The following is a 19,222-nucleotide window of genomic DNA, read 5'->3' on the forward strand; positions in this document are numbered from 1 at the left end:
GGTTAACCCTAAAGGAATCTGTGAGATTTGAAACATGACTACTAAGGCACTGATAAGAACTCTTCACCAGATGGGAGCCTGTGAGGAAAACACAATGTTTAGCATATTAATGAAAATTTATATACTTGGCTAATGTTATTGGTACAATCTGTTTTTGAGAATAATGAAAAAGATTTCCATTATTTGAACATAATTTAAATGTTCTCACATTCAAGGGAAAAACTGTTAGGAACTACAAGTTGGTAAAAGTACACTGCTTATTAAATCACTTAGTGATGGTACCGGAAGTATTTCTTTTGCTGAATTTCCCAGGGTCTGCAGAATAACACGTTCCTTGTTAATTATTTTAATGGTTTGAACCATGTATATTATAAACTAGCACTATATACGAGAAATGGTTTCCTTAGGTACCTGCTAATCAATAAATAGCACAATAAATACGCATTATATACTTAAATTTGAGGGGACTACATAAAATAATGAATATTTCTTAGGCTAAGATACATTTTGGCCCTGATAAAATCATCTCAATTCTAGTTTACTCCTTTTGCTAACCAAAAGAAATTTCAAGTGGTCATGTAATTTGACAACTTACCTGCCGGAACAGGTTTATACCAACCCACTAATCTGACAGCAATCAACTGGATAAGCCCTTCATGTTCACAGTATTCCCTGGTACACTAATAAGTCCCCCCACTGACTCCCCCTTGGTTTTGGAGGCTTTTTTCCCTGTAGATTTATTTATTTTCATTTTTCCTTTTCATCTTTTTAACAATACAAATGATTTTTTTATTTTAATAGTTTTTGGGGTACAGGTGATTTTTGGTTACATGAGTAAGTTCTTTAGTGGTGATTTCTGAGATTTTGGTGCATGCAACACCCAAGCAGTGTACACTGTACCCAATGTGCAGTCTTTCATCCCTCACCTACCTCTCGCCCTTCCCCCCTTGAGTCCCCAAAGTCCATTATATCACTCTTATGCCTTTGTGTCTTCACAGCTTAGTTCCCACTTACAAATGAGAACATATGCTATTTGGTTTTTTTATTTCTGAGTTACTTCACTTAGAATAATGGCCTCCAGCTCCATCCAAGTTGCTGCAAAAGACATTATTTCATTCCTTTTAATGGCTGAGTAGTCAGGTACGAGGTATGTATATTCCACATTTTCTTTATCTACTCTTTGGTTGATGGGCAGTTAGGTCGTTTCATATCTTTGCAATTGCAAATTGTGCTGCTATAAACATGTGTATGCGTGTGTGTGTATGTGTATGTGTGTGTGTGTGTGTCTTTTTCATATAATGACTTCTTTTCCTTTGGGTAGACACCCAGTGGTGGGATTGCTGGATCGAATAATAGTTCTACTTTTAGCTCTTTAAGGAATCTCCATACTGTTTTCCATAGTGGTTGTACTAATTTACATTCCCACTAGCAGTGTAAAAGTGTTCCCTTTTCACCACATCCAAGCCAACATCTATTGTTTTACTATTTTTTTTTTTTTTTTGAGATGGAGTCTCGCTCTGTTGCCCAGGCTGGAGTGCAGTGGCGCGATCTCAGCTCACTGCAAGCTCTGCCTCCCAGGTTCACGCCATTCTCCTGCCTCAGTCTCCCGAGCAGCTGGGACTACAGGCGCCTGCCACCACGCCCAGCTAATTTTTTGTATTTTTAGTAGAGATGGGGTTTCACCGTTTTAGCCAGGATGGTCTCGATCTCCTGATCTCGTGATCCACACGCCTTGGTCTCCCAAAGTGCTGGGATTACAGGTGTGAGCCACCACGCCCAGCCACTTATTGTTTTTGGACTTCTTAATTATGGCCATTCTTGGCCAGGCACAGTGGCTCGCTCACACCTGCAATCCCAGCACTTTGGGAGGCTGAGGCAGGTGGATCACTTGAGGTCAGGAGTCTGAGACTAGCCTGGCCAACATGGTGAAACTCTGTCTCTACTAAAAATACAAAAATCTGCCAGGTGTGGTGGCGTGTGCCTGTAATCCCAGCTACTTGGGAGGCTGACGCAGGAGAATTGCTTAAACCCAGGAGGCGGAGGTTGTAGTGAGCCGAGATCACACCACTGCACTCTAGCCTGGGCGACAGAGCGAGACTTCATCTCAAAAACTAAAGAAAAGAAAAGAAAAAAAAAATTACGGCTGTTCTTGCAGGCGTAAGTGGTATCTCATTGTGGCTTTAATATGCATTTCCCTGATGATTAGTGATGTTGAGCAGTTTTTCATATGTTTGTTGGATGTTTATATTCTTTTGAGAAATGTCTATTCACGCCCTTTGCTCACTTTTTGATGGGATTGTTTTTTTCTAGTTTGTTTGAGTTCCTTGTAGATTCTGGATACTAGACTAGTAAGTTTGAAGCAGTTTATTCATCTTTGGACAAGAGAATTTTATAAAAGAACACTTTCAGTTCTATAATTCTGATTCTACTATTTCTATGTTGTTTAAACAATATTCTATAGTTTTAACATCCACAAAAAGAACTCTTTCTGAAAATAACGGCTCATCTATGTAACACACTGCCTGAGATCCTCATGTATAGTTTTTTTTTTTTTTTCATGATTGTTACATAATAATTTACACATCTAGCATTTGGTACCATTAAAAATTCAAACAGGAGTACAAAATTTTAGGGAACCTTAAAATGTTTCCTTCAGTTTTTATTGTTGGTTAGTTCTATTTTTTTCAAAGATGTAGAGAACCATATAACATAGTGAATGAATTCAGTATTACTTGCATTAACTGAACTTCAACTAAAAAATTCTACTCCTTGTAATCCCAGCACTTTGGGAGGCCGAGGAGGGTGGATCATGAGGTCAGGAGATCAAGACCATCCTGGATAACATGGTGAAACCCCGTCTCTACTAAAAAATAGAAAAAATTAGCTGGGTGTGGTGGGGGGCACCTATAGTCCCAGCTACACTGGAGGCTGAGGCAGGAGAACGGCATGAACCCGGGAGGCAGAGCTTGCAGTGAGTCGAGATTGCGCCACTGCACTCCAGCCTGGGCGACAGAGCGAGACTCCGTCTCAAAAAAAAAAAAAAAAAAAAAAATTCTACTCAAAATTATTCTAATTCACTCTTTGAGCTTCAGTAGTTTTCATATGAAATTAGGAAGTAGCAGTATTCTAGTTACACTACCAAATGGCTTATGATGGGCACATCTGTTTAGCCTGTTTACTGCAATTAAATGCTGCTGCTGCTCCCTAAGAATAACCTCTGTGAATATCTGCTTACTTCAACCCATAAATCAGTCTTGAAATGGATTTAAAACATTAATTTAAAAATTAGGAACACTTCCCAAAGGCAAAAACTATGGACATTATCTAAGAATGGAATACTTTAACAAATCAAAGACATCTAAGGTACATGTGCTATTTATGTGAATTATACGTTAATCATTTGTTGCCACTTAGCATTTGCTTTAACAAGAAATTCTCAAGTTTTCATAAAGGAGATCAGTTTTTCATCCCACTCCCTACCCACAGAACACATCTGGTCTCTCTCCATCCCTTATCCACTATCACCTAAAGTGAAGAAACACGAGCTGATTGAAGGCAAATTCGCAAGAGGGCACTGACAATAAAGTGTGTGTCCTTCCTGTTCTTTCTCAGATTTGCCTGCCACAAAGTGTATGCGTATCCTGTTTCCCTTCTGTTGCCTTGTGGTGAGCACAAATAGCTCAGGCCTACGCCTGCTTTCTAGGGACAAGATGGGTCTCACTCTCAGTCTTCCTGCTACTGGAGCTTGATGGATATAAAGCTCTTATTGTGGGTTAAGGAAGTTTGTTCTTCAGATTCCAAGGACTAGTCATTGAAGGAAAATATTGAGAGGCATGATTTTAGGCCAAATCTAAGTCACATTTTCCAGCAGAGCTTTATCAAAAATAAAACTGATATTATGATCTTTATCTGACTCTGTTTTTTTTTTTTTTTTGGTTTTGTATTTTTTAAGACCTCGGTGGTCATGACTGACTTTTAAATTTTTTTTATTTTTATTTTTTTGAGACGGTGTCTTGCTCTTGTAGCCCAGGCTGGAGTGCAGTGGTGCAATCTTGGCTCACTGCAGCCTCTGCCTCCTGGGTTCAAGTGACTCTCCTGCCTCAGCCTCCCGAGTAGCTGGGATTACAGGCGTGTGCCGCCACACCTGGCTAATTTTTGTATTTTTAGTAGAGATGGGGTTTCACCATGTTGGCCAGGCTGGTCTCAAACTCCCGACCTCAGGTGATCCAGCTGCCTCAGCCTCCCACAGTGCTGGGATTACAGGTGTGAGCCACTGTGCACCGCCATGACTGACTTTTATGTCATTTAAACTGGCTGCAAATGAAGCGGAGTTAGCAGGTAATTTTCTTATCTCAACCTACTTCAGATTTCATAGGATTATAAATTAATCAAATCTTGAAATGTTACTATTTTTAAAAATTTGATTGGAAAAAATACATTGATAATTTCCCTTTATAAAATCATAACAAATGCAAAGTTTTGATTTCAATCTTTACAAATCTATATTGGCCTACAGACCATTCAACTGAATTATGAAGGCATGTATCCCAGCCAGGAGTAACCTTTGAAGAATACCTTCATACCTGACTAGCAGGCTCCAGATAAGGTAGAGGAGAAATGGAGTTCATGTACACAAACTTTCTCCACCAGCCTTGCTTCAATTTTTCCAATTATTTATGATCATGTATTTTATCATTTATATTCTCCAATTAGAATGGCTCCATAAGCAGAGGATTTTTGTCTGTTTTCCTCACTACTGTAACTCTAGAATTTAGAGTGATACCTGGCACATAGTAGATATTTAATAAATATTTGTTGACTAAATGAATCTGCCTTACAATAGCTTGACTCAGAGTAAGAAGCAGAGGGGTAGGAACTCCACAAATTCATCCTGTATCCACTTGTGAGGACAACCAAACAGGCTTCATCAGTTTGCACTTTTAAAGAAACAGTTGTTCTTTACAGAAGAATACAACACTGTATCACTGACTTTAAACTGCTTATCACCTGTTCTACCTTTGTTCCTTCTGAAGGTAGAACAGTGTTTCCATAGACCGATTTCTACTTTTTTTTTTTTGAGATGGAGTCTTGCTCTGTCGCGCAGGCTGGAGTGCAGTGGCGCAATCTCGGCTCACTGCAAGCTCCGCCTCCCGGGTTCACACCATTCTCCTGCCTCAGCCTCCCGAGTAGCTGGGACTACAGGCATGTACCACCACGCCCGGCTAATTTTTTTGTATTTTTAGTAGAGACGGGGTTTCACCATGTTAGCCTGGATGGTCTTGAGCTCCTGATGTCGTGATCCGCCCACCTCGGCCTCCCAAAGTGCTGGGATTACAGGCTTGAGTCACCATGCCTGGCCGACTGATTTCTACTTTTAAAAGCCTTCTTGTAAAAGGCTTTTAATCAAAACGCATCACTGATGAATTCTCCCTAACAGGACAAAGAAAAGGAAAGGTTTATGGTAGAGAATGAACTTTAAACAATGCTTCACCATTATCTTCTACTGTTGGACTTCTTTGGCCTATTCCTTTATCAAAACGAAGGTAGATTTGGTAAGGTACAAAGCAATCATATGTAAAAAGTCCCTAACTGATGAATACATTCTATCCACAGATAGAATTTATTGGGCATTAACCGTGTAGTAGATGCTGAGGATATAATGGTGATTGAAAACAGACCTAGTCCTTGCCTTATGATACTTTTAGGGAAGAAAAGTATCCTGACTCTGGGAATTCCGAACTTAGAAAAGTTATCACCACAAGACCAGAGAACAGTTCTAGCAACAGAAAGGAGAAAGGCTTATCTATGTTTCATAAGCCATAGGTCTCTGCTGGAATAAGACTGACGGGGGTAGTTGGGGGAGGGAGGGAGGAAGAGAGGGAGAAAGAGAGGGAGAGAGGGAGACAAGGAGAGAGAGAGAGAAGGAGACTGAGATTGAATGTCTCTTTGATGGAGTTCACCGAATATACGGACCCAAACTTTTCAGACTGTTCTGATTCGTGGGCTATAAATTCTACCATTCTGTTCACTTAACACCACAGATGTGTGGTGTTAATTTAGTTTATGCCACTTTTTTTTTAAAGCAACTCTTTACTCCTTCAAACTATAGTTATTAATATTTAAATATTACAGCTAAGTTTTTTTTGAGACAGGGTCACACTCTGTCATCCAGGCTGGGGCGTGATGGCATGAACACGGTTTACTGCAGCCTTGACTTGCTGGGCTCAAGCCATCCTCCCACCTAGCCTCCCAAGCAGCTGGGACTAGAGGTGGGTGTGTGACATCATGCTTGGCTAATTTTAAAATTTTTTTGTAGAGATGGGGCTCACTATGTTGCTCAGGCTGCTCTCAAACTCCTGGGTTCAAGTGATCTTCCCGCCTGGGCCTCCCAAATACACCTAAATTTTACGCCACATTCCTCTACAACAAATTCCAAGGTTTTCCAGGCAAGTTTTCATATAAGATGGTAATGCAGGAAGTACTTCACCACAGGCAACAGTTATTTTATGAATAAATTAGTGATAAACAGAAAGTACAATTTTAAATGACCTTTAATCAGTCTTTGTGTAAGAAACTAGATCAGTCACTTCATGTCACTAATACGTCCTTCAAAATCTACACTGACACACTATGTACTTTACCTCTCTGCACTGTAATTTCCTCACCTGTAAAATGGAGACAACAGTATTAATGGCCAGGCACGATGGCTCACGCCTGTAATCCTAGAACTTTGGGAAGCCGAGGTGGGCAGATCGCTTGAGGTCAGGAGTTGAAGACAAGCCTGGCCCACATGGTGGAACTCCATCTCTACTAAAAATACAAAAATTAGCTGGGCATGGTGGCAGGCACCTGCAATCCCAGTTATTTGGGAGGCTGAGGCAGGAGAATCACCTGAACCCAGAGGGCGGAGGTTGCAGTGAGCCAAGATTGTGCCACTGCACTCCAGCCTGGGTGACAGAGTGAGATTCAGTCTCAAAAAAACAGTCTTTGTCACATAGGGTCCTTGTGAGAAGCAATTAGATATCAAGCAGGTAGAACAGTATATAGCACACTATTAGCCAGCTATTATTACACTAATAATTAGTATACTTTTATTAGATACCTTTGCAAAATCAAAGTAGTTCATAGTTATTTCCCAAGATAAAAAATATTAATGATTATGAACAATGCAAGGCTGTTTTCTGATCTCTACTATTTTGCTTAAATTTTAATGAGTTAGAGTCATACATCCTACTAGTAACAACAGAAAGGTCAGTATAATCTGTATTACTCTGAAAATATGGTCTTAAATTTGGTACTTCTTTTTTATTACCACCAAGAAGTAGACATCATATTAGTAGTCTCTTTCCAAAATTTTATTGGTTGCTATCCAATAACCCTATATAGAAAATTAACTTGTTTAATATTTATGAATGTATTTGACAAGGTATTCATAGTTGTAGTTCATTGGAAAGGCATAGCACTCAAAATTAGACATTCTTTTGAGGCATTATTAACATTTTTAGCAGTAAAAGAGGGTTGACATGTAACATACTTTAAACACTTTCCAGGCTACATTGGGTCAACTGTCATCTGTGGCAGTATTTCTCGAGTGGGGAATGTGGACCACCAGCAGCAGAATTACTTACAGTGTGTGCCAAAAATGCATATTCCTGACCTCTGCTCCAGATATGTTAAAACAAATACCTTTAGATGCGAGGTATAAGAATCTATTTTAGACAAACATTCTTCATGGTACCCACGTTAAAATTCTAGCGTTAAGGCTCTATGGTTCAAAACAAACTGATCATTAATCAATGGTGAATGAACAAAATGGTGAATGAACAAAAAGGTTTTCGTGAAGAAGTTCTAGTTTTGACTAAAAATTGCTCTGTAACCTACTTTAACAAAAACAGCTGGCCACCTAACTAGTTATAGTCATTTTCCATTATAGGTTATCAATCGTATCGCTGTCTCATCGGATTTCTAAGTTATCAGCCAACAACATAGAGTACTGCATGGCATGTCTTTGCAGTGCCATCCACTGAATAATCTATTAAAAGCTTTATTGCAAAATGTGACTCTTTCAAAGACAAGCAGCTAATTCATTTGGTAATCTAGAATCTGTCCTTATGTAAACAAAATCATGAGAAAACAACAATTTTAGACTGTTTAATTTTGACCTTTCACAAACTAACCTTCAGTGATCTCCAAGTGTTATACCTCATTTTAGCAAGTCACTTTATAACTACCTTATAAAATCATTTACTGTATTTACAGTAGAAATAGTACTGAAGTTATCACAGGTTACAGAATTTATTGGTTGTTATAGAAAACTCCAGTAGAGAAATCTCTGACAGAGGGAAGAAGCAAGGAAAGCATTTATTCCCCTAAAAAATTTATATATTTCTCTCCTCTGGGGAATATGGCATAGTTTATAATTCTCTTTTCATTTTGACTATCAAACAAATCTCATATTCAATATTAATAGCTGTATATAATAGTTGCTAGTGGCTTGCTGATTTATAATGCATATTCTCTAGCATAATCTGTATATTTGGATGTGATCAATTCTTCTGGTCTGAAGCAGGGTATAAACAAATATGTACCATAAAAGGAAGGCAGTCTTCTGGAATAACCGTGCTTATTCCAGGTCAACACTTATAGCCCTGCTGATGAATGGTGGCAATCAAAGCATGACTCTGATTGCCACCATTACAGTGATCAACTAAGCCACTAACTACTATCTGTATGGTTGCTTAAACGTGTAATTCAGTTTACTGTCATTACATCTTAGTTTCTGCAAAAAGAGCCATTGAAAGTACATTAGAAGAATGCCTTAGTATCATGATCCAGAGCATATTCCCAGAATTCTAGGGCTCTAAAGACATGGCTAAGGAACTGCTTGTGAGGTGTAGGGCGGGGTAGGGGCAAGAGGACAAGGGAGGACTTGGGCCACAAGAACAGCTCCACTTTTATCTCTTTAAGACATTGCATTCCTTTATTCAGAAAAAAGAGAGATATTTTCTAGAAACCGGGGAAAGGATCCCACAAATTTGAAAACTAAGGACATCTGCTTAAGGATAAGAATGACTGGAATCTTACCTCCTTCACATCTGAGTTACTAAGAACTAGCTGTAATGCCCTGAACACACTGTGCTATCTCATGTTAAAGATAATTTATTTTGCTTTAAATGTTCTCCATGTCCCATCCACCATGCAAACTTTTTCAGAAATCTTTCTTTGTTCTAGGACAGACATAATCATTTCCTCTTCAGTGGTCGCACTATCCCACATTCATCTCTCCATTACAGGAATTATCATAATGCATTATAAGTGTTTTCACTTATTTGTTCCTTCTCAAACTGTGTGGTAGATAAGATTTACAACATCCTCAAAGTAAATACAAAAGTCTCCTAGAAAATTTCTTATACTACTCACCAAAGTAAACTGAGAGCATGAAGATATATTAATGTACATCTTATTTAAGACAGATCTTTGGTGTACTGGTTAACAATCCTCACATTAGGTATCACAGATACATAAATGTCTAGATGTTATCAGATACTCAAAGACTAAGATTAAGCATATTTGGCTGGGCATGGTGGCTCACGCCTGTAATTCCAGCACTTTTGAAAGATCAAGGTGGGAGGATTGTTTGAGTCCAGGAGTTCTAGACCAGTCTGGGCAACTTAGCGAGATGCTATCTCTACAAAAAATTTAAAAATTAGCCAGGCATGGTGAAGCATTCACCAGCTATTTAGGAGGCTGAGGTGGGAGGATTGCTTGAGCCCAGGAGGTTGAGGCTGCAGTGAGTCCTGATTGCACCCCTGCACTCCATTCTGGAAGACAGAGCAAGACCCTGTCTCTAACATTAAAAAAAGATTAAGTGCATTCACAAATACACTTTAAATAAAATCACTGTAATAAGTGAAGCTGAAAAGCTAACAACTACTATATTAGAGTTTCCTGTATGTGCTACGGTAGCATGTCCTATAACTGTAATTTTCCAACCTGATGGCCAAGATGATGATGTCTGACATTACTTGGGATGGCAATTACTAGAAGTGGAAATGAAGCCAAGGCTCCACTTGAAAGACTATAATGAGTCACAGTTGAAAAGAACAAAGAGAAGCTCATTTCAGGCCAGGGTAACAGCAAGTGCAAACTCTACTGCAGGAAAGGGCGTGGTGTATCAAGGGAAAAATGTTAGAATGAGCTAGAGAAAAATGTTTTGAGGTCAGACAGAGAGGCAGTCAATGCCACATGAAACCTTGTAGACCACGGTAAAGAGTCTGAATGTTATTTAAGCAGCAGAAAGCCACTGAAGTCTTGAGCATGGCTGTGATTTGACATAATTTACAATATTAAAAAAGACTTCTGGTTTCTATTTGGACAATGGATTTCACACAGGTAGCCACAGAATGAGGAAGATAAGTTAGGAAATAATTGGTTGATATGACTAATAGATTGATGACATAGATGAATAATCTGTAGGAAAGAGCTAGAGTAATAAAGTTGAGTATCATCAGCATATAAATTATATTTAAAGCCTTGGGGTCAGATTACTTGGGAAGCAAATGCAAATAAAGAAGGCCCAGGATATAGCCTTGAAATAGCACATTTATCTTCTGAAGACTTCCAGCTCTGGCCATGAGAGAATAATAATGGCCAGACTTAACCTCCCACAGGAAACAACTAGAAAACTGGACAAAATACATGACATTGTGTTTAGATATTAAACAATAAGCAGCACACGACTGTCATCCCTGTGAGAAGGGAAATGAATGAACTAAACCCTACCACTAAACTGGCTTTCTACCTGGAGAAAATATCTGGACTTTGTGTGCAGCCTTGCTAGATTGATGAGACAAAGATCCAAGTTCAGGGAGGTAGAACTAGAAAAGAGAGTTTTATTTGAAAAATAAAAAAAACTTCAAAACTTTGCAAGGTAGTTTTCTTGAGTCTTTGATGAGCACAGGCCATGAATATGTATAGAATGAAACTTCACAAAGCTAGGCCAAAACAACTGGGGAGTTGTAGACTGAACAATGCTCAGAGCGCATCCAGGTAGGAGATGATCAAACTGACTGGGAGAGAGGTGTTTCTTCAAGACCACCTGTGGTGTACAGTGGAGGCCCCAGAGGGTCATGCCTTGGAAATAAGCTGAAGTAGCTCTAGAATGAAGACAACTTTACACTTGTCCTAGTAAAGCTTAAAAACAAAGTTTAAAAGTACAAAATATATCCACAAGTAACTTGACTCTCTTAAACCCAACACTATTTACAGGAAGAAAGTAATAACAAAAAAATCAGAGACCTAGGAATATAATATTCACAAGGTCCACCTTCAAATAAAGAATTATAAAACATACCCAGTAGTAGGACAATATGACCCATCACCAGTAGAAAAGTAAGTCAACAGAAAAAGATACACAGATGATGGAACTCGCAGATAAGGATGTTAAGCCAGCTATTTTAATGGAGTATTAAAGGATAAACATGAACATAATGAGGAGAGAAATGGAAGATACAAAAAACAACTTCTAAAGATAAAACATACAATATCAAAATAAAAGTTTCACTGAGTGGGATTAATAGTATATTATTGCAGAAAAAAGATAAGTAAACGTGAATACATACTAATAGAATTCATCCACAATGAAGTACAGAGAGAAAAAAAGACTGAAAACAAAATGAACATAATCTTAGTGACCTATGGAATGGTATCAGTCTAACATATACGTAACTGGAGTCACAGAAAAGGGAGTAGGGAGAAAGAGAAAAAAATATTTAATTGAAATAATAGCCAAAACTTTTCCAAATTTGATGAAAAGTATAAACCCAAGGGTCCAAGAAGATCAATGAACCCCAAAGCAGGATAAACACACACACATTACAGACCCCATATACAGCATTGGTCTCATAAGATTATAATAGAGCTGAAAAATTCCTCTCACCACCTAATGGCATCATAGTGTCACAGTGTAATGCATTACTCATGTTTGTGGTGATGCTGATGTAAACAAACCTACCACACTGCTAGTCCTATAAAACCTTACTTCCCCAAAACCTTACCAAAGCATTTAATAATCAAAATGCTAGAAACCAGTGATAAAAAGAAAACTGTAAAAGAAGCCAGAGAAAAAGATACACTATATACACAAAGATAAGCAAGCTCACATATTTCTTAGAAACAATGCAACCCAGAAGACAATATAATTCTATATTTAGTGAAATATCCACTCAAAATGAAGGTGAAATAAAAATACTTTCACACAAACAAAATCTGAAAAAAACATCATCAACAGGGCTGTGTAAGAAGTGTTAACGGAAGTTCTTTTTTTTTTTTTTTTTTTTTTTTGAGACGGAGTCTCGCTCTGTCGCCCAGGCTGGAGTGCAGTGGCGCAATCTCGGCTCACTGCAAGCTCCGCCTCCCGGGTTCACGCCATTCTCCTGCCTCAGCCTCTCGAGTAGCTGGGACTACAGGCGCCCGCCACTGCGCCCGGCTAATTTTTTCTATTTTTTTTAGTAGAGACGGGGTTTCACCATGGTCTCGATCTCCTGACCTTGTGATCCGCCCGCCTCGGCCTCCCAAAGTGCTGGGATTACAGGCGTGAGCCACCGCGCCCGGCCAACGGAAGTTCTTAAAGTGGAAGAAAAATAATACCAGATAGAAACTTGAATTCTGCACAAAAGAACAAAAAATGTCAGAAATAGTAAATATGTAAATATAAAAGACTTTCTCAATTTCTGATTTCTGGAAAAGATAAATGAATGTTTAAGCAAAAATAATAAAAATGTATTGTGGAATTTATAACGTGGTAGAAAAATACCTGACAACAATACCACGAAGGAAAGGCAGGACGGGAATAGAAGTACAGTCATGCTTTGCTTAACAAAGATACACTCCGAGAAAAGTGCTGTTAGGCAACTTCGTCATTGTGTGAACATCACAGAGTGTAATTACAGAAACCTAGATGGTATTAGCCTACTACATATCTAGGATATGTGGTACAGCCTATTGTTCCTAGGCTACGAACTTGTATAGCATGTTACTACACTCAGTATTATAGAAGATTGTAATACAATGGTAAATATCTGTCTGTCTAAACACTAAGGTATAGTCAAAATACCATATAAAAGATTAAAAATGGTGCACCTGTATAGGTACTTACCGTGAATGGAGCTTGTGGAACTGGAAGTTGCCCTGGGTAAGTGAGTGAGTGAGTGGTGAGTGAAATGTGAAGGCCTGGGACATTAGTGTAGACTACTGTGGACTTTATAAACATTGTATACACAGACTACACTAAATGTATTTAAAAATTTTCTGTCTTCAATAAATTAACCTTAGCTTACTGTAATCTCTTCACTTTATAAACTTGAAGACACAAGCACACACATTAGCCTATGCCTACAGAGGGTCAGGATCATCAATATCACTGTCTTCCACCTCCAATCTAGAAAGTCTTCAAGGGCAATAACATGAATGGAGCTGTCATCTCCTGTGATAACTATACACTATACACTGAAACACCTCCTGAAGGTATACACTGAAATACCTCCTGAAGGACCTGCCTGAGGCTGTTGTACAGTTCACTTTCTTTTAATAAGTAGAACACTCCAAAATAATGATAAAAAGTAAAGCATTAAAAATACATAAACCATGCATGCAGTCATTTATTATTGTTGTCAAGCATTAGGTACTGTACATAATTGTATGTCCTAAACTTTTATAGGACTAAACTTTTATAGCAGTGTGGTAGGTTTGTTTACATCAGCATCACCACAAACATGTGAGTAACGCATTACACTGTGACACTATGATGTCATTAGGTGGTGAGAGGAATTTTTCAGCTCTATTATAATCTTATGGGACCATTGCTGTATATGGGGTCTCTAATTCACTGAAATGTCATTATGTGGTGCATGATTGCCTATGGTTGTAAGGCTTTTATGACATATGTGAAGTGGTATAATATTATTTGAAGGGAGATTATGCTAAGCTAAAGATGTATCTTGAAAACAAACAGTAGAGATAAAATAAGGTGCTAAAAATACTCAATCCAAAGGAAGGAAGAATAAAAGTAAAAAGGGAACAAAAAAGTGATCAGACAAATAGAAAATAAATAGCAAAATGGTAGGTTTAAACCCAATCATATGGTTGTGATATTAATAATTACATTAAATGTAAATTGTCTAATCAATTAAAAGAGATAGTTAGACTTGTTAAAAACAAGACTCGACTAACATGCTAACTGCAAGAAATCCACTTTAAATATAAAATGTTTGGTTAAGAGTAGTAAAGAATGTATATATACCATATAAAGATTAAGCATAAGAAAGCTGGAATGGCTATAATAAAACCAGAGAAAATGTTTCAGACAAGGTGATATGACCAGTGATAAAAGGATTCATTTCATGGTGACAAAGGGGTTGATCCATTAAGAAGACACATTGATTCTTAGTTTAAACGCAACTGAGTAGAAATTTCAACACTCCCTTTCAGTAATCGATAAGTAGAAAGAAAATCAGTAAGGATATTGAACAACATGATCAAACAAAAAGAATACTTCATAAACATAAACATACCAATTCATTCAGGAGACATAAGAATACTAAATTTTTATTTGTCCCAAACCAGAAATTCAAAATACATAAAATAAAAACTGACATAACTGAAAGAAGAAATAGTTACCTATACAAGTTGATATGGTATGGCTATGTCCCCACTCAAATCTCATCTGCAACTGTAATCCCCATGGGTCAGTGAAGGGACCTGGTGGGAGGTGACTGGATCATAGGGGTGGATCTCCCCCAAGCTATTCTTGTGATGGTGAGTGAGTTCTCATGAGATCTGACAATTTAAAAGTGTGTGGCACTTCCCCCTTCGTGCCCATGAGCTCTCTCTCTGTCTCCTGCTGCCATGTAAGATATGCCTTGCTTCCCCTTCGCCTTCTGACACGATTAAGTTTCCTGAAGCTCCCCAGTCATGTGGAACTGTAAGTCGATTAAATATCTTTTCTTCATAAATTACTCATTCTCAGGTAGTTCTTGATAGCAGTGTGAAAATTGACTACTACACAAGTGTAGTTAAGAATTTCAATCTTCCCTCAGCAATTTACAGTTCAAATAGATTAAAAAATCAGTAAAGATGTAGAAGACTTGAACAACAATATCAACCAATTTGACTTAATTGACATTTATAGTATATTTCACAGTAGAAAAACACACATTATTCTTAAGAAATTTGTTAGAGTAGGATCAACCAGCAGTGGACACAGAAGAGTGACTACTGAGTTCAGAGAAAAAGCAGGAAAGTATAATATAAAGGGAATCAACAGATAAAGTGAATTTAATAGTACAGCATATATGAACTCTGTTGAAAGAAGAAAAGCTAAGAAAAGTGAAAGAGAAAATGGTGCAGAGAATTTTCAACATACTGGTAACTGATGATCTGAACAGAGCTGCTTTAGTGGACGAGCAGGCTAAAAGCCATATTGGAATGTATTGGGAAGTGAATGCATGTGGAAACTGCAATGAGACTGCAACATAGTCAAGATGCTTGGTTGCAAAAGGGATAGAGAAATGGGGTGGTAGCTAAACAAGGATATTGTGCTCAAAAGAAGTTTGCTATTTTTGATGAGATTTATTAGAACGTGTATGTTGAGTAAATGATCCACGATAGGAAAAGTTGATGACACAGGTTAGAGTGGCAAAATTAATGGAGTCAGTTCTTTGAAGAGTGAGGAGGTGGGATCCAAAGCACAAGGGGAATTTCCTCAATCAAGAAAATAATCCCACCAGTAATTTAACATTTGCAAAAAAGAGCTTTAAACATGCTTATAAAAGGTTAAATTATCCCACCTTAGTAAACAGATTATATAAATATTTACAGAATGGGCAGAGATGGTTTGTGTTCTTTTCCTAAATGGCTACAGACTGCTTTGATTTTCTAGTGTTTTTTCTTGCCTCTTTCCAAATAGTCCTCTACATGAAATCTGCATTGCTGCTTCTACTTTGCTGTGGTTACTTCCAGAGTAAGTTCTTCTACAGAACTCTGAAGGCTGGACTAAGGTCATAAAAGGAAATCAAACAATCAAATCTATTATGCAAAGAATATTAACTTTATAGACGGCAACAAGGTATTAAGAAGCTCTGAGCTACAGATGGGCTATACACTTTTACTACAAAAGTACATGAATTGTATGATAGTCCTTATCTATAGGCCTTTCTCTCTAACTCTGAAGATCATTAAGTGTGTTTTGGTAGTTCACACCTTTCAAAAGACTGACTGATATTAGATAAATGAGGAAACTTAATCTCTAAATTTAAGCTAAGCATACGGAAATAGTCCACAAAACCGAAGCATACCCAGTTGGAAAATTAAACTGAAAATCAAAATGACTATTTATTATTTATTTGAGGCAGAGACTCACTCTGTCACCCAGGCTGGAGTGCAATGTCACAATCTCAGCTCACTGCAACCTTCACCTCCCGGGTTCAAGTGATTCTCTTGCCTCAGACTCCAAGTAGCTGGGATTACAGGTCCATACCACCACACCCAGCTAATTTTTGTAGTTTTAGTAGAGATGGGGTTTCGCCATGTTGGCCAGGCTGGTCTTGAGCTCCTCCCACCCCAGCTTCCCAAACTGCTGGGATTGTAGGTATGAGCCAGTATGCCTGGCCAAAATGACATATTTAAAAAATAGTTAAGCACTAAAGAATTCAGGCAATTCATTCCTTTACTGGCTAAAATAAATAAAAAAGGCCCAACCTCATTTGTAAAACACAGAAACATAAATGTATACAAATCAATACTATTACTCATTTGTTAAATAGATAATTTTTAAGTAAATGATAATAGTGGGTGGTATTTAACATTCAGAGAAATGGATGTGCTTTCACATACTATTGACAGAACTATAAACTATTTAGAAATGAGGCAGTATACATTATAACCTTTTCAATTCCACTTACAGAAATTTATTTTATGGAAATAATTGTAGATATGTACAAAGATAAGAGGTGTAAGTGATTACAACAAAAATTAAAGCGGAAAGGTACGAAAATAGAAACAGATTTGTAAAAAGATTATGATAAGAAGCTCAGTTAATGATGATATAAAGAGAATATGTGACAATGACAAAGGGCTGTTTTCATCACAGTATTGTAATAATGGCATTTGCAATAACGTCATAATATGTATTGAATAGAAAAGGTTATAAAGAGTATACATAACATCTTATTTTGGTAAAAAGTTATGTATATGCAAAAATTACATGAGAAGTAATATAACAAATGATATTTCTTATTTTTACCTGCATTTCAACATTTTCTGTAGAGATATTTTTTACAAGAAAAAATTGGTTACGTATATTCAAAAATAGCAAGTGAGAAAAAGAGGTCTGAAAAACTTCTATGAGAAAGTGCATATGAATATCTATTAATGTTTTTACATATGAATTAGGCAATACAGCACCTCTACCTCTGTCTTTTTTAGATATATTGCTTAAGCTTAGTGTGATACTAAAAACGGAAGTCAGGTTGGATAGTGGGAAAGAGCAATAGTGCATGAGGGTATATAAAGGGACTTTTTGCTCAAGTAAAAGACGCTATAAAAAAAATCCTTAACAGGAAGCCAATGAAATAGTCTTTATCCAAGTTGTACTCCCAATTGCAATTCCTTTGCTCAGAAGATGGAGGTTTTTGTTGGATGTGTGTTTGTGTCTGTGTTAAGAGATTAAAACTCAATATTACGGTTTATAAAAGAAAAACAGTAATACATGTTATCGAATGGATAATAGTTCCCATTTGAGGACAATACTTGCCTTTGGGTTGTTTGCATCAAACAGACCAGTTGAAAGTCCAATCAGCAAGGAATTCTTGTTTTTATTTTTTGGTGGTAAATGCGAGTGAGATCGAAATGCAAAGGATTCTTCTGGTGAACACTGAACTGATTGAACATGAGGGACTAAGTTCAAGTGTTCAGAATGAACCACTTTATGGAAAAATGGCTCTGGTTGCACAGACTTATCTACATCACATTTAGAGTGCTGAGAATCATTGACTCCAGTCTCTGTGGTAGAAAGGAGAGATTATGTGGTAAGTCTATACAGTACTTAAAGTTCTAAATGATGTTGATAAAGCACAATATGTAACACAAATTCCAGCAAAAAACCCACATATCAGGAAAATAAAATCAAAATATCTGTGTCAATATATTACCTTCTGAATAATCTTTAACAGGATACAATGTTTTATCTTCAGAGAGTTGATTTAATTTGTTATGTACTTTCACTATATTGAAAGTTCTACAATACAGACACAAGGCTAGGCATGGTGGCTAATGCCTTTAATCCCAGCCCCTCGGGAGGCCAAGGTGGGAGGATTGCTTGAGGCCAGGAGTTTGAAACCAGCCTGAGCAACTAAGTGAGACTCTGTCTCCACAAAAAATAAAATAACATTAGCCAAGGTAGAGGACTGCTTGAGGCCAGGAGTTTGAAACCAGCCTGAGCAACTAAGTGAGACTATGTCTCCACAAAAAATAAAATTAGCTGGGTGTAGCAGCGTATGACTGTAGTCCCAGCTACTCTGGAGGATGAGGTGAGGGTTTTTTGAGCCCAGGAATTCAAAGCTGCAGTAAGATCGAGCCACTGCACTCCAGCCTGGGCAACACAGTGAGACCCTGTCTCTCAAGAAAAACAAAATGAAAAAAAAAAAAAAGAAACAAATCCAAAGAAATGTGAAAAAATACACTATTTAGATACATACTTAGTTCCAGTTTATCTTTGTTCCTATAGGTTAGATGAAAAAAATTATTTTTTCTTTTCGTTTTAAGAAACAGGGTCTTGGTCTATTGCCCAGGCTGGAGTGCAGTGCTACTGCACTGCAGCCTTGAACTCCTGGCCTCAAACCATCCTCTCACCTCAGTCTCCTGAGTGGATGGGACTATAGGCACGCCACCATGCCTGGCTAATTTTAAAATTTTTTTGTAGGATGGAGTAGCGCTATGTCGTCCAGGCTGGTCTCAAACTTCTGGCCTCCCACCTCCGCCTCCCAAAGCACTGGGATTACAGGTGTAAGCCATTGCACCCAGCCTACCTTTCTTATATTTTAACTAATACTATTTAAAAAAGAAGACAATTTATTTAATGTCCTTAGTACCCTGGCTTAGCTTTGGCAAGTAATTCTTTTCATTTTGAATATCCAATAAAAATAACTGACCAAAAACATTCACTGCC

The 19,222-nt window shown here is 37.7% G+C and overlaps 1 protein-coding gene across 10 annotated transcripts in view; it reads right to left on the reverse strand.

Moving 5' to 3' along the window:
- The window catches only part of NEK1 (NIMA related kinase 1), a 204,644-nt gene that overhangs the window by 14,246 nt on the left and 171,176 nt on the right, over nucleotides 1-19,222 (reverse strand). For all 10 annotated transcript variants that reach the window (XM_008000243.3, XM_008000241.3, XM_037993745.2 and 7 more), the window contains one exon: nucleotides 17,810-18,057. In XM_008000243.3, the coding sequence (XP_007998434.3) occupies nucleotides 17,810-18,057 (248 nt within the window). The remainder of the gene's footprint in view (nucleotides 1-17,809; nucleotides 18,058-19,222) is intronic.

Source organism: Chlorocebus sabaeus, chromosome 7 (genome assembly GCF_047675955.1).
Source record: "Chlorocebus sabaeus isolate Y175 chromosome 7, mChlSab1.0.hap1, whole genome shotgun sequence".
NCBI lineage: Eukaryota > Metazoa > Chordata > Mammalia > Primates > Cercopithecidae > Chlorocebus > Chlorocebus sabaeus.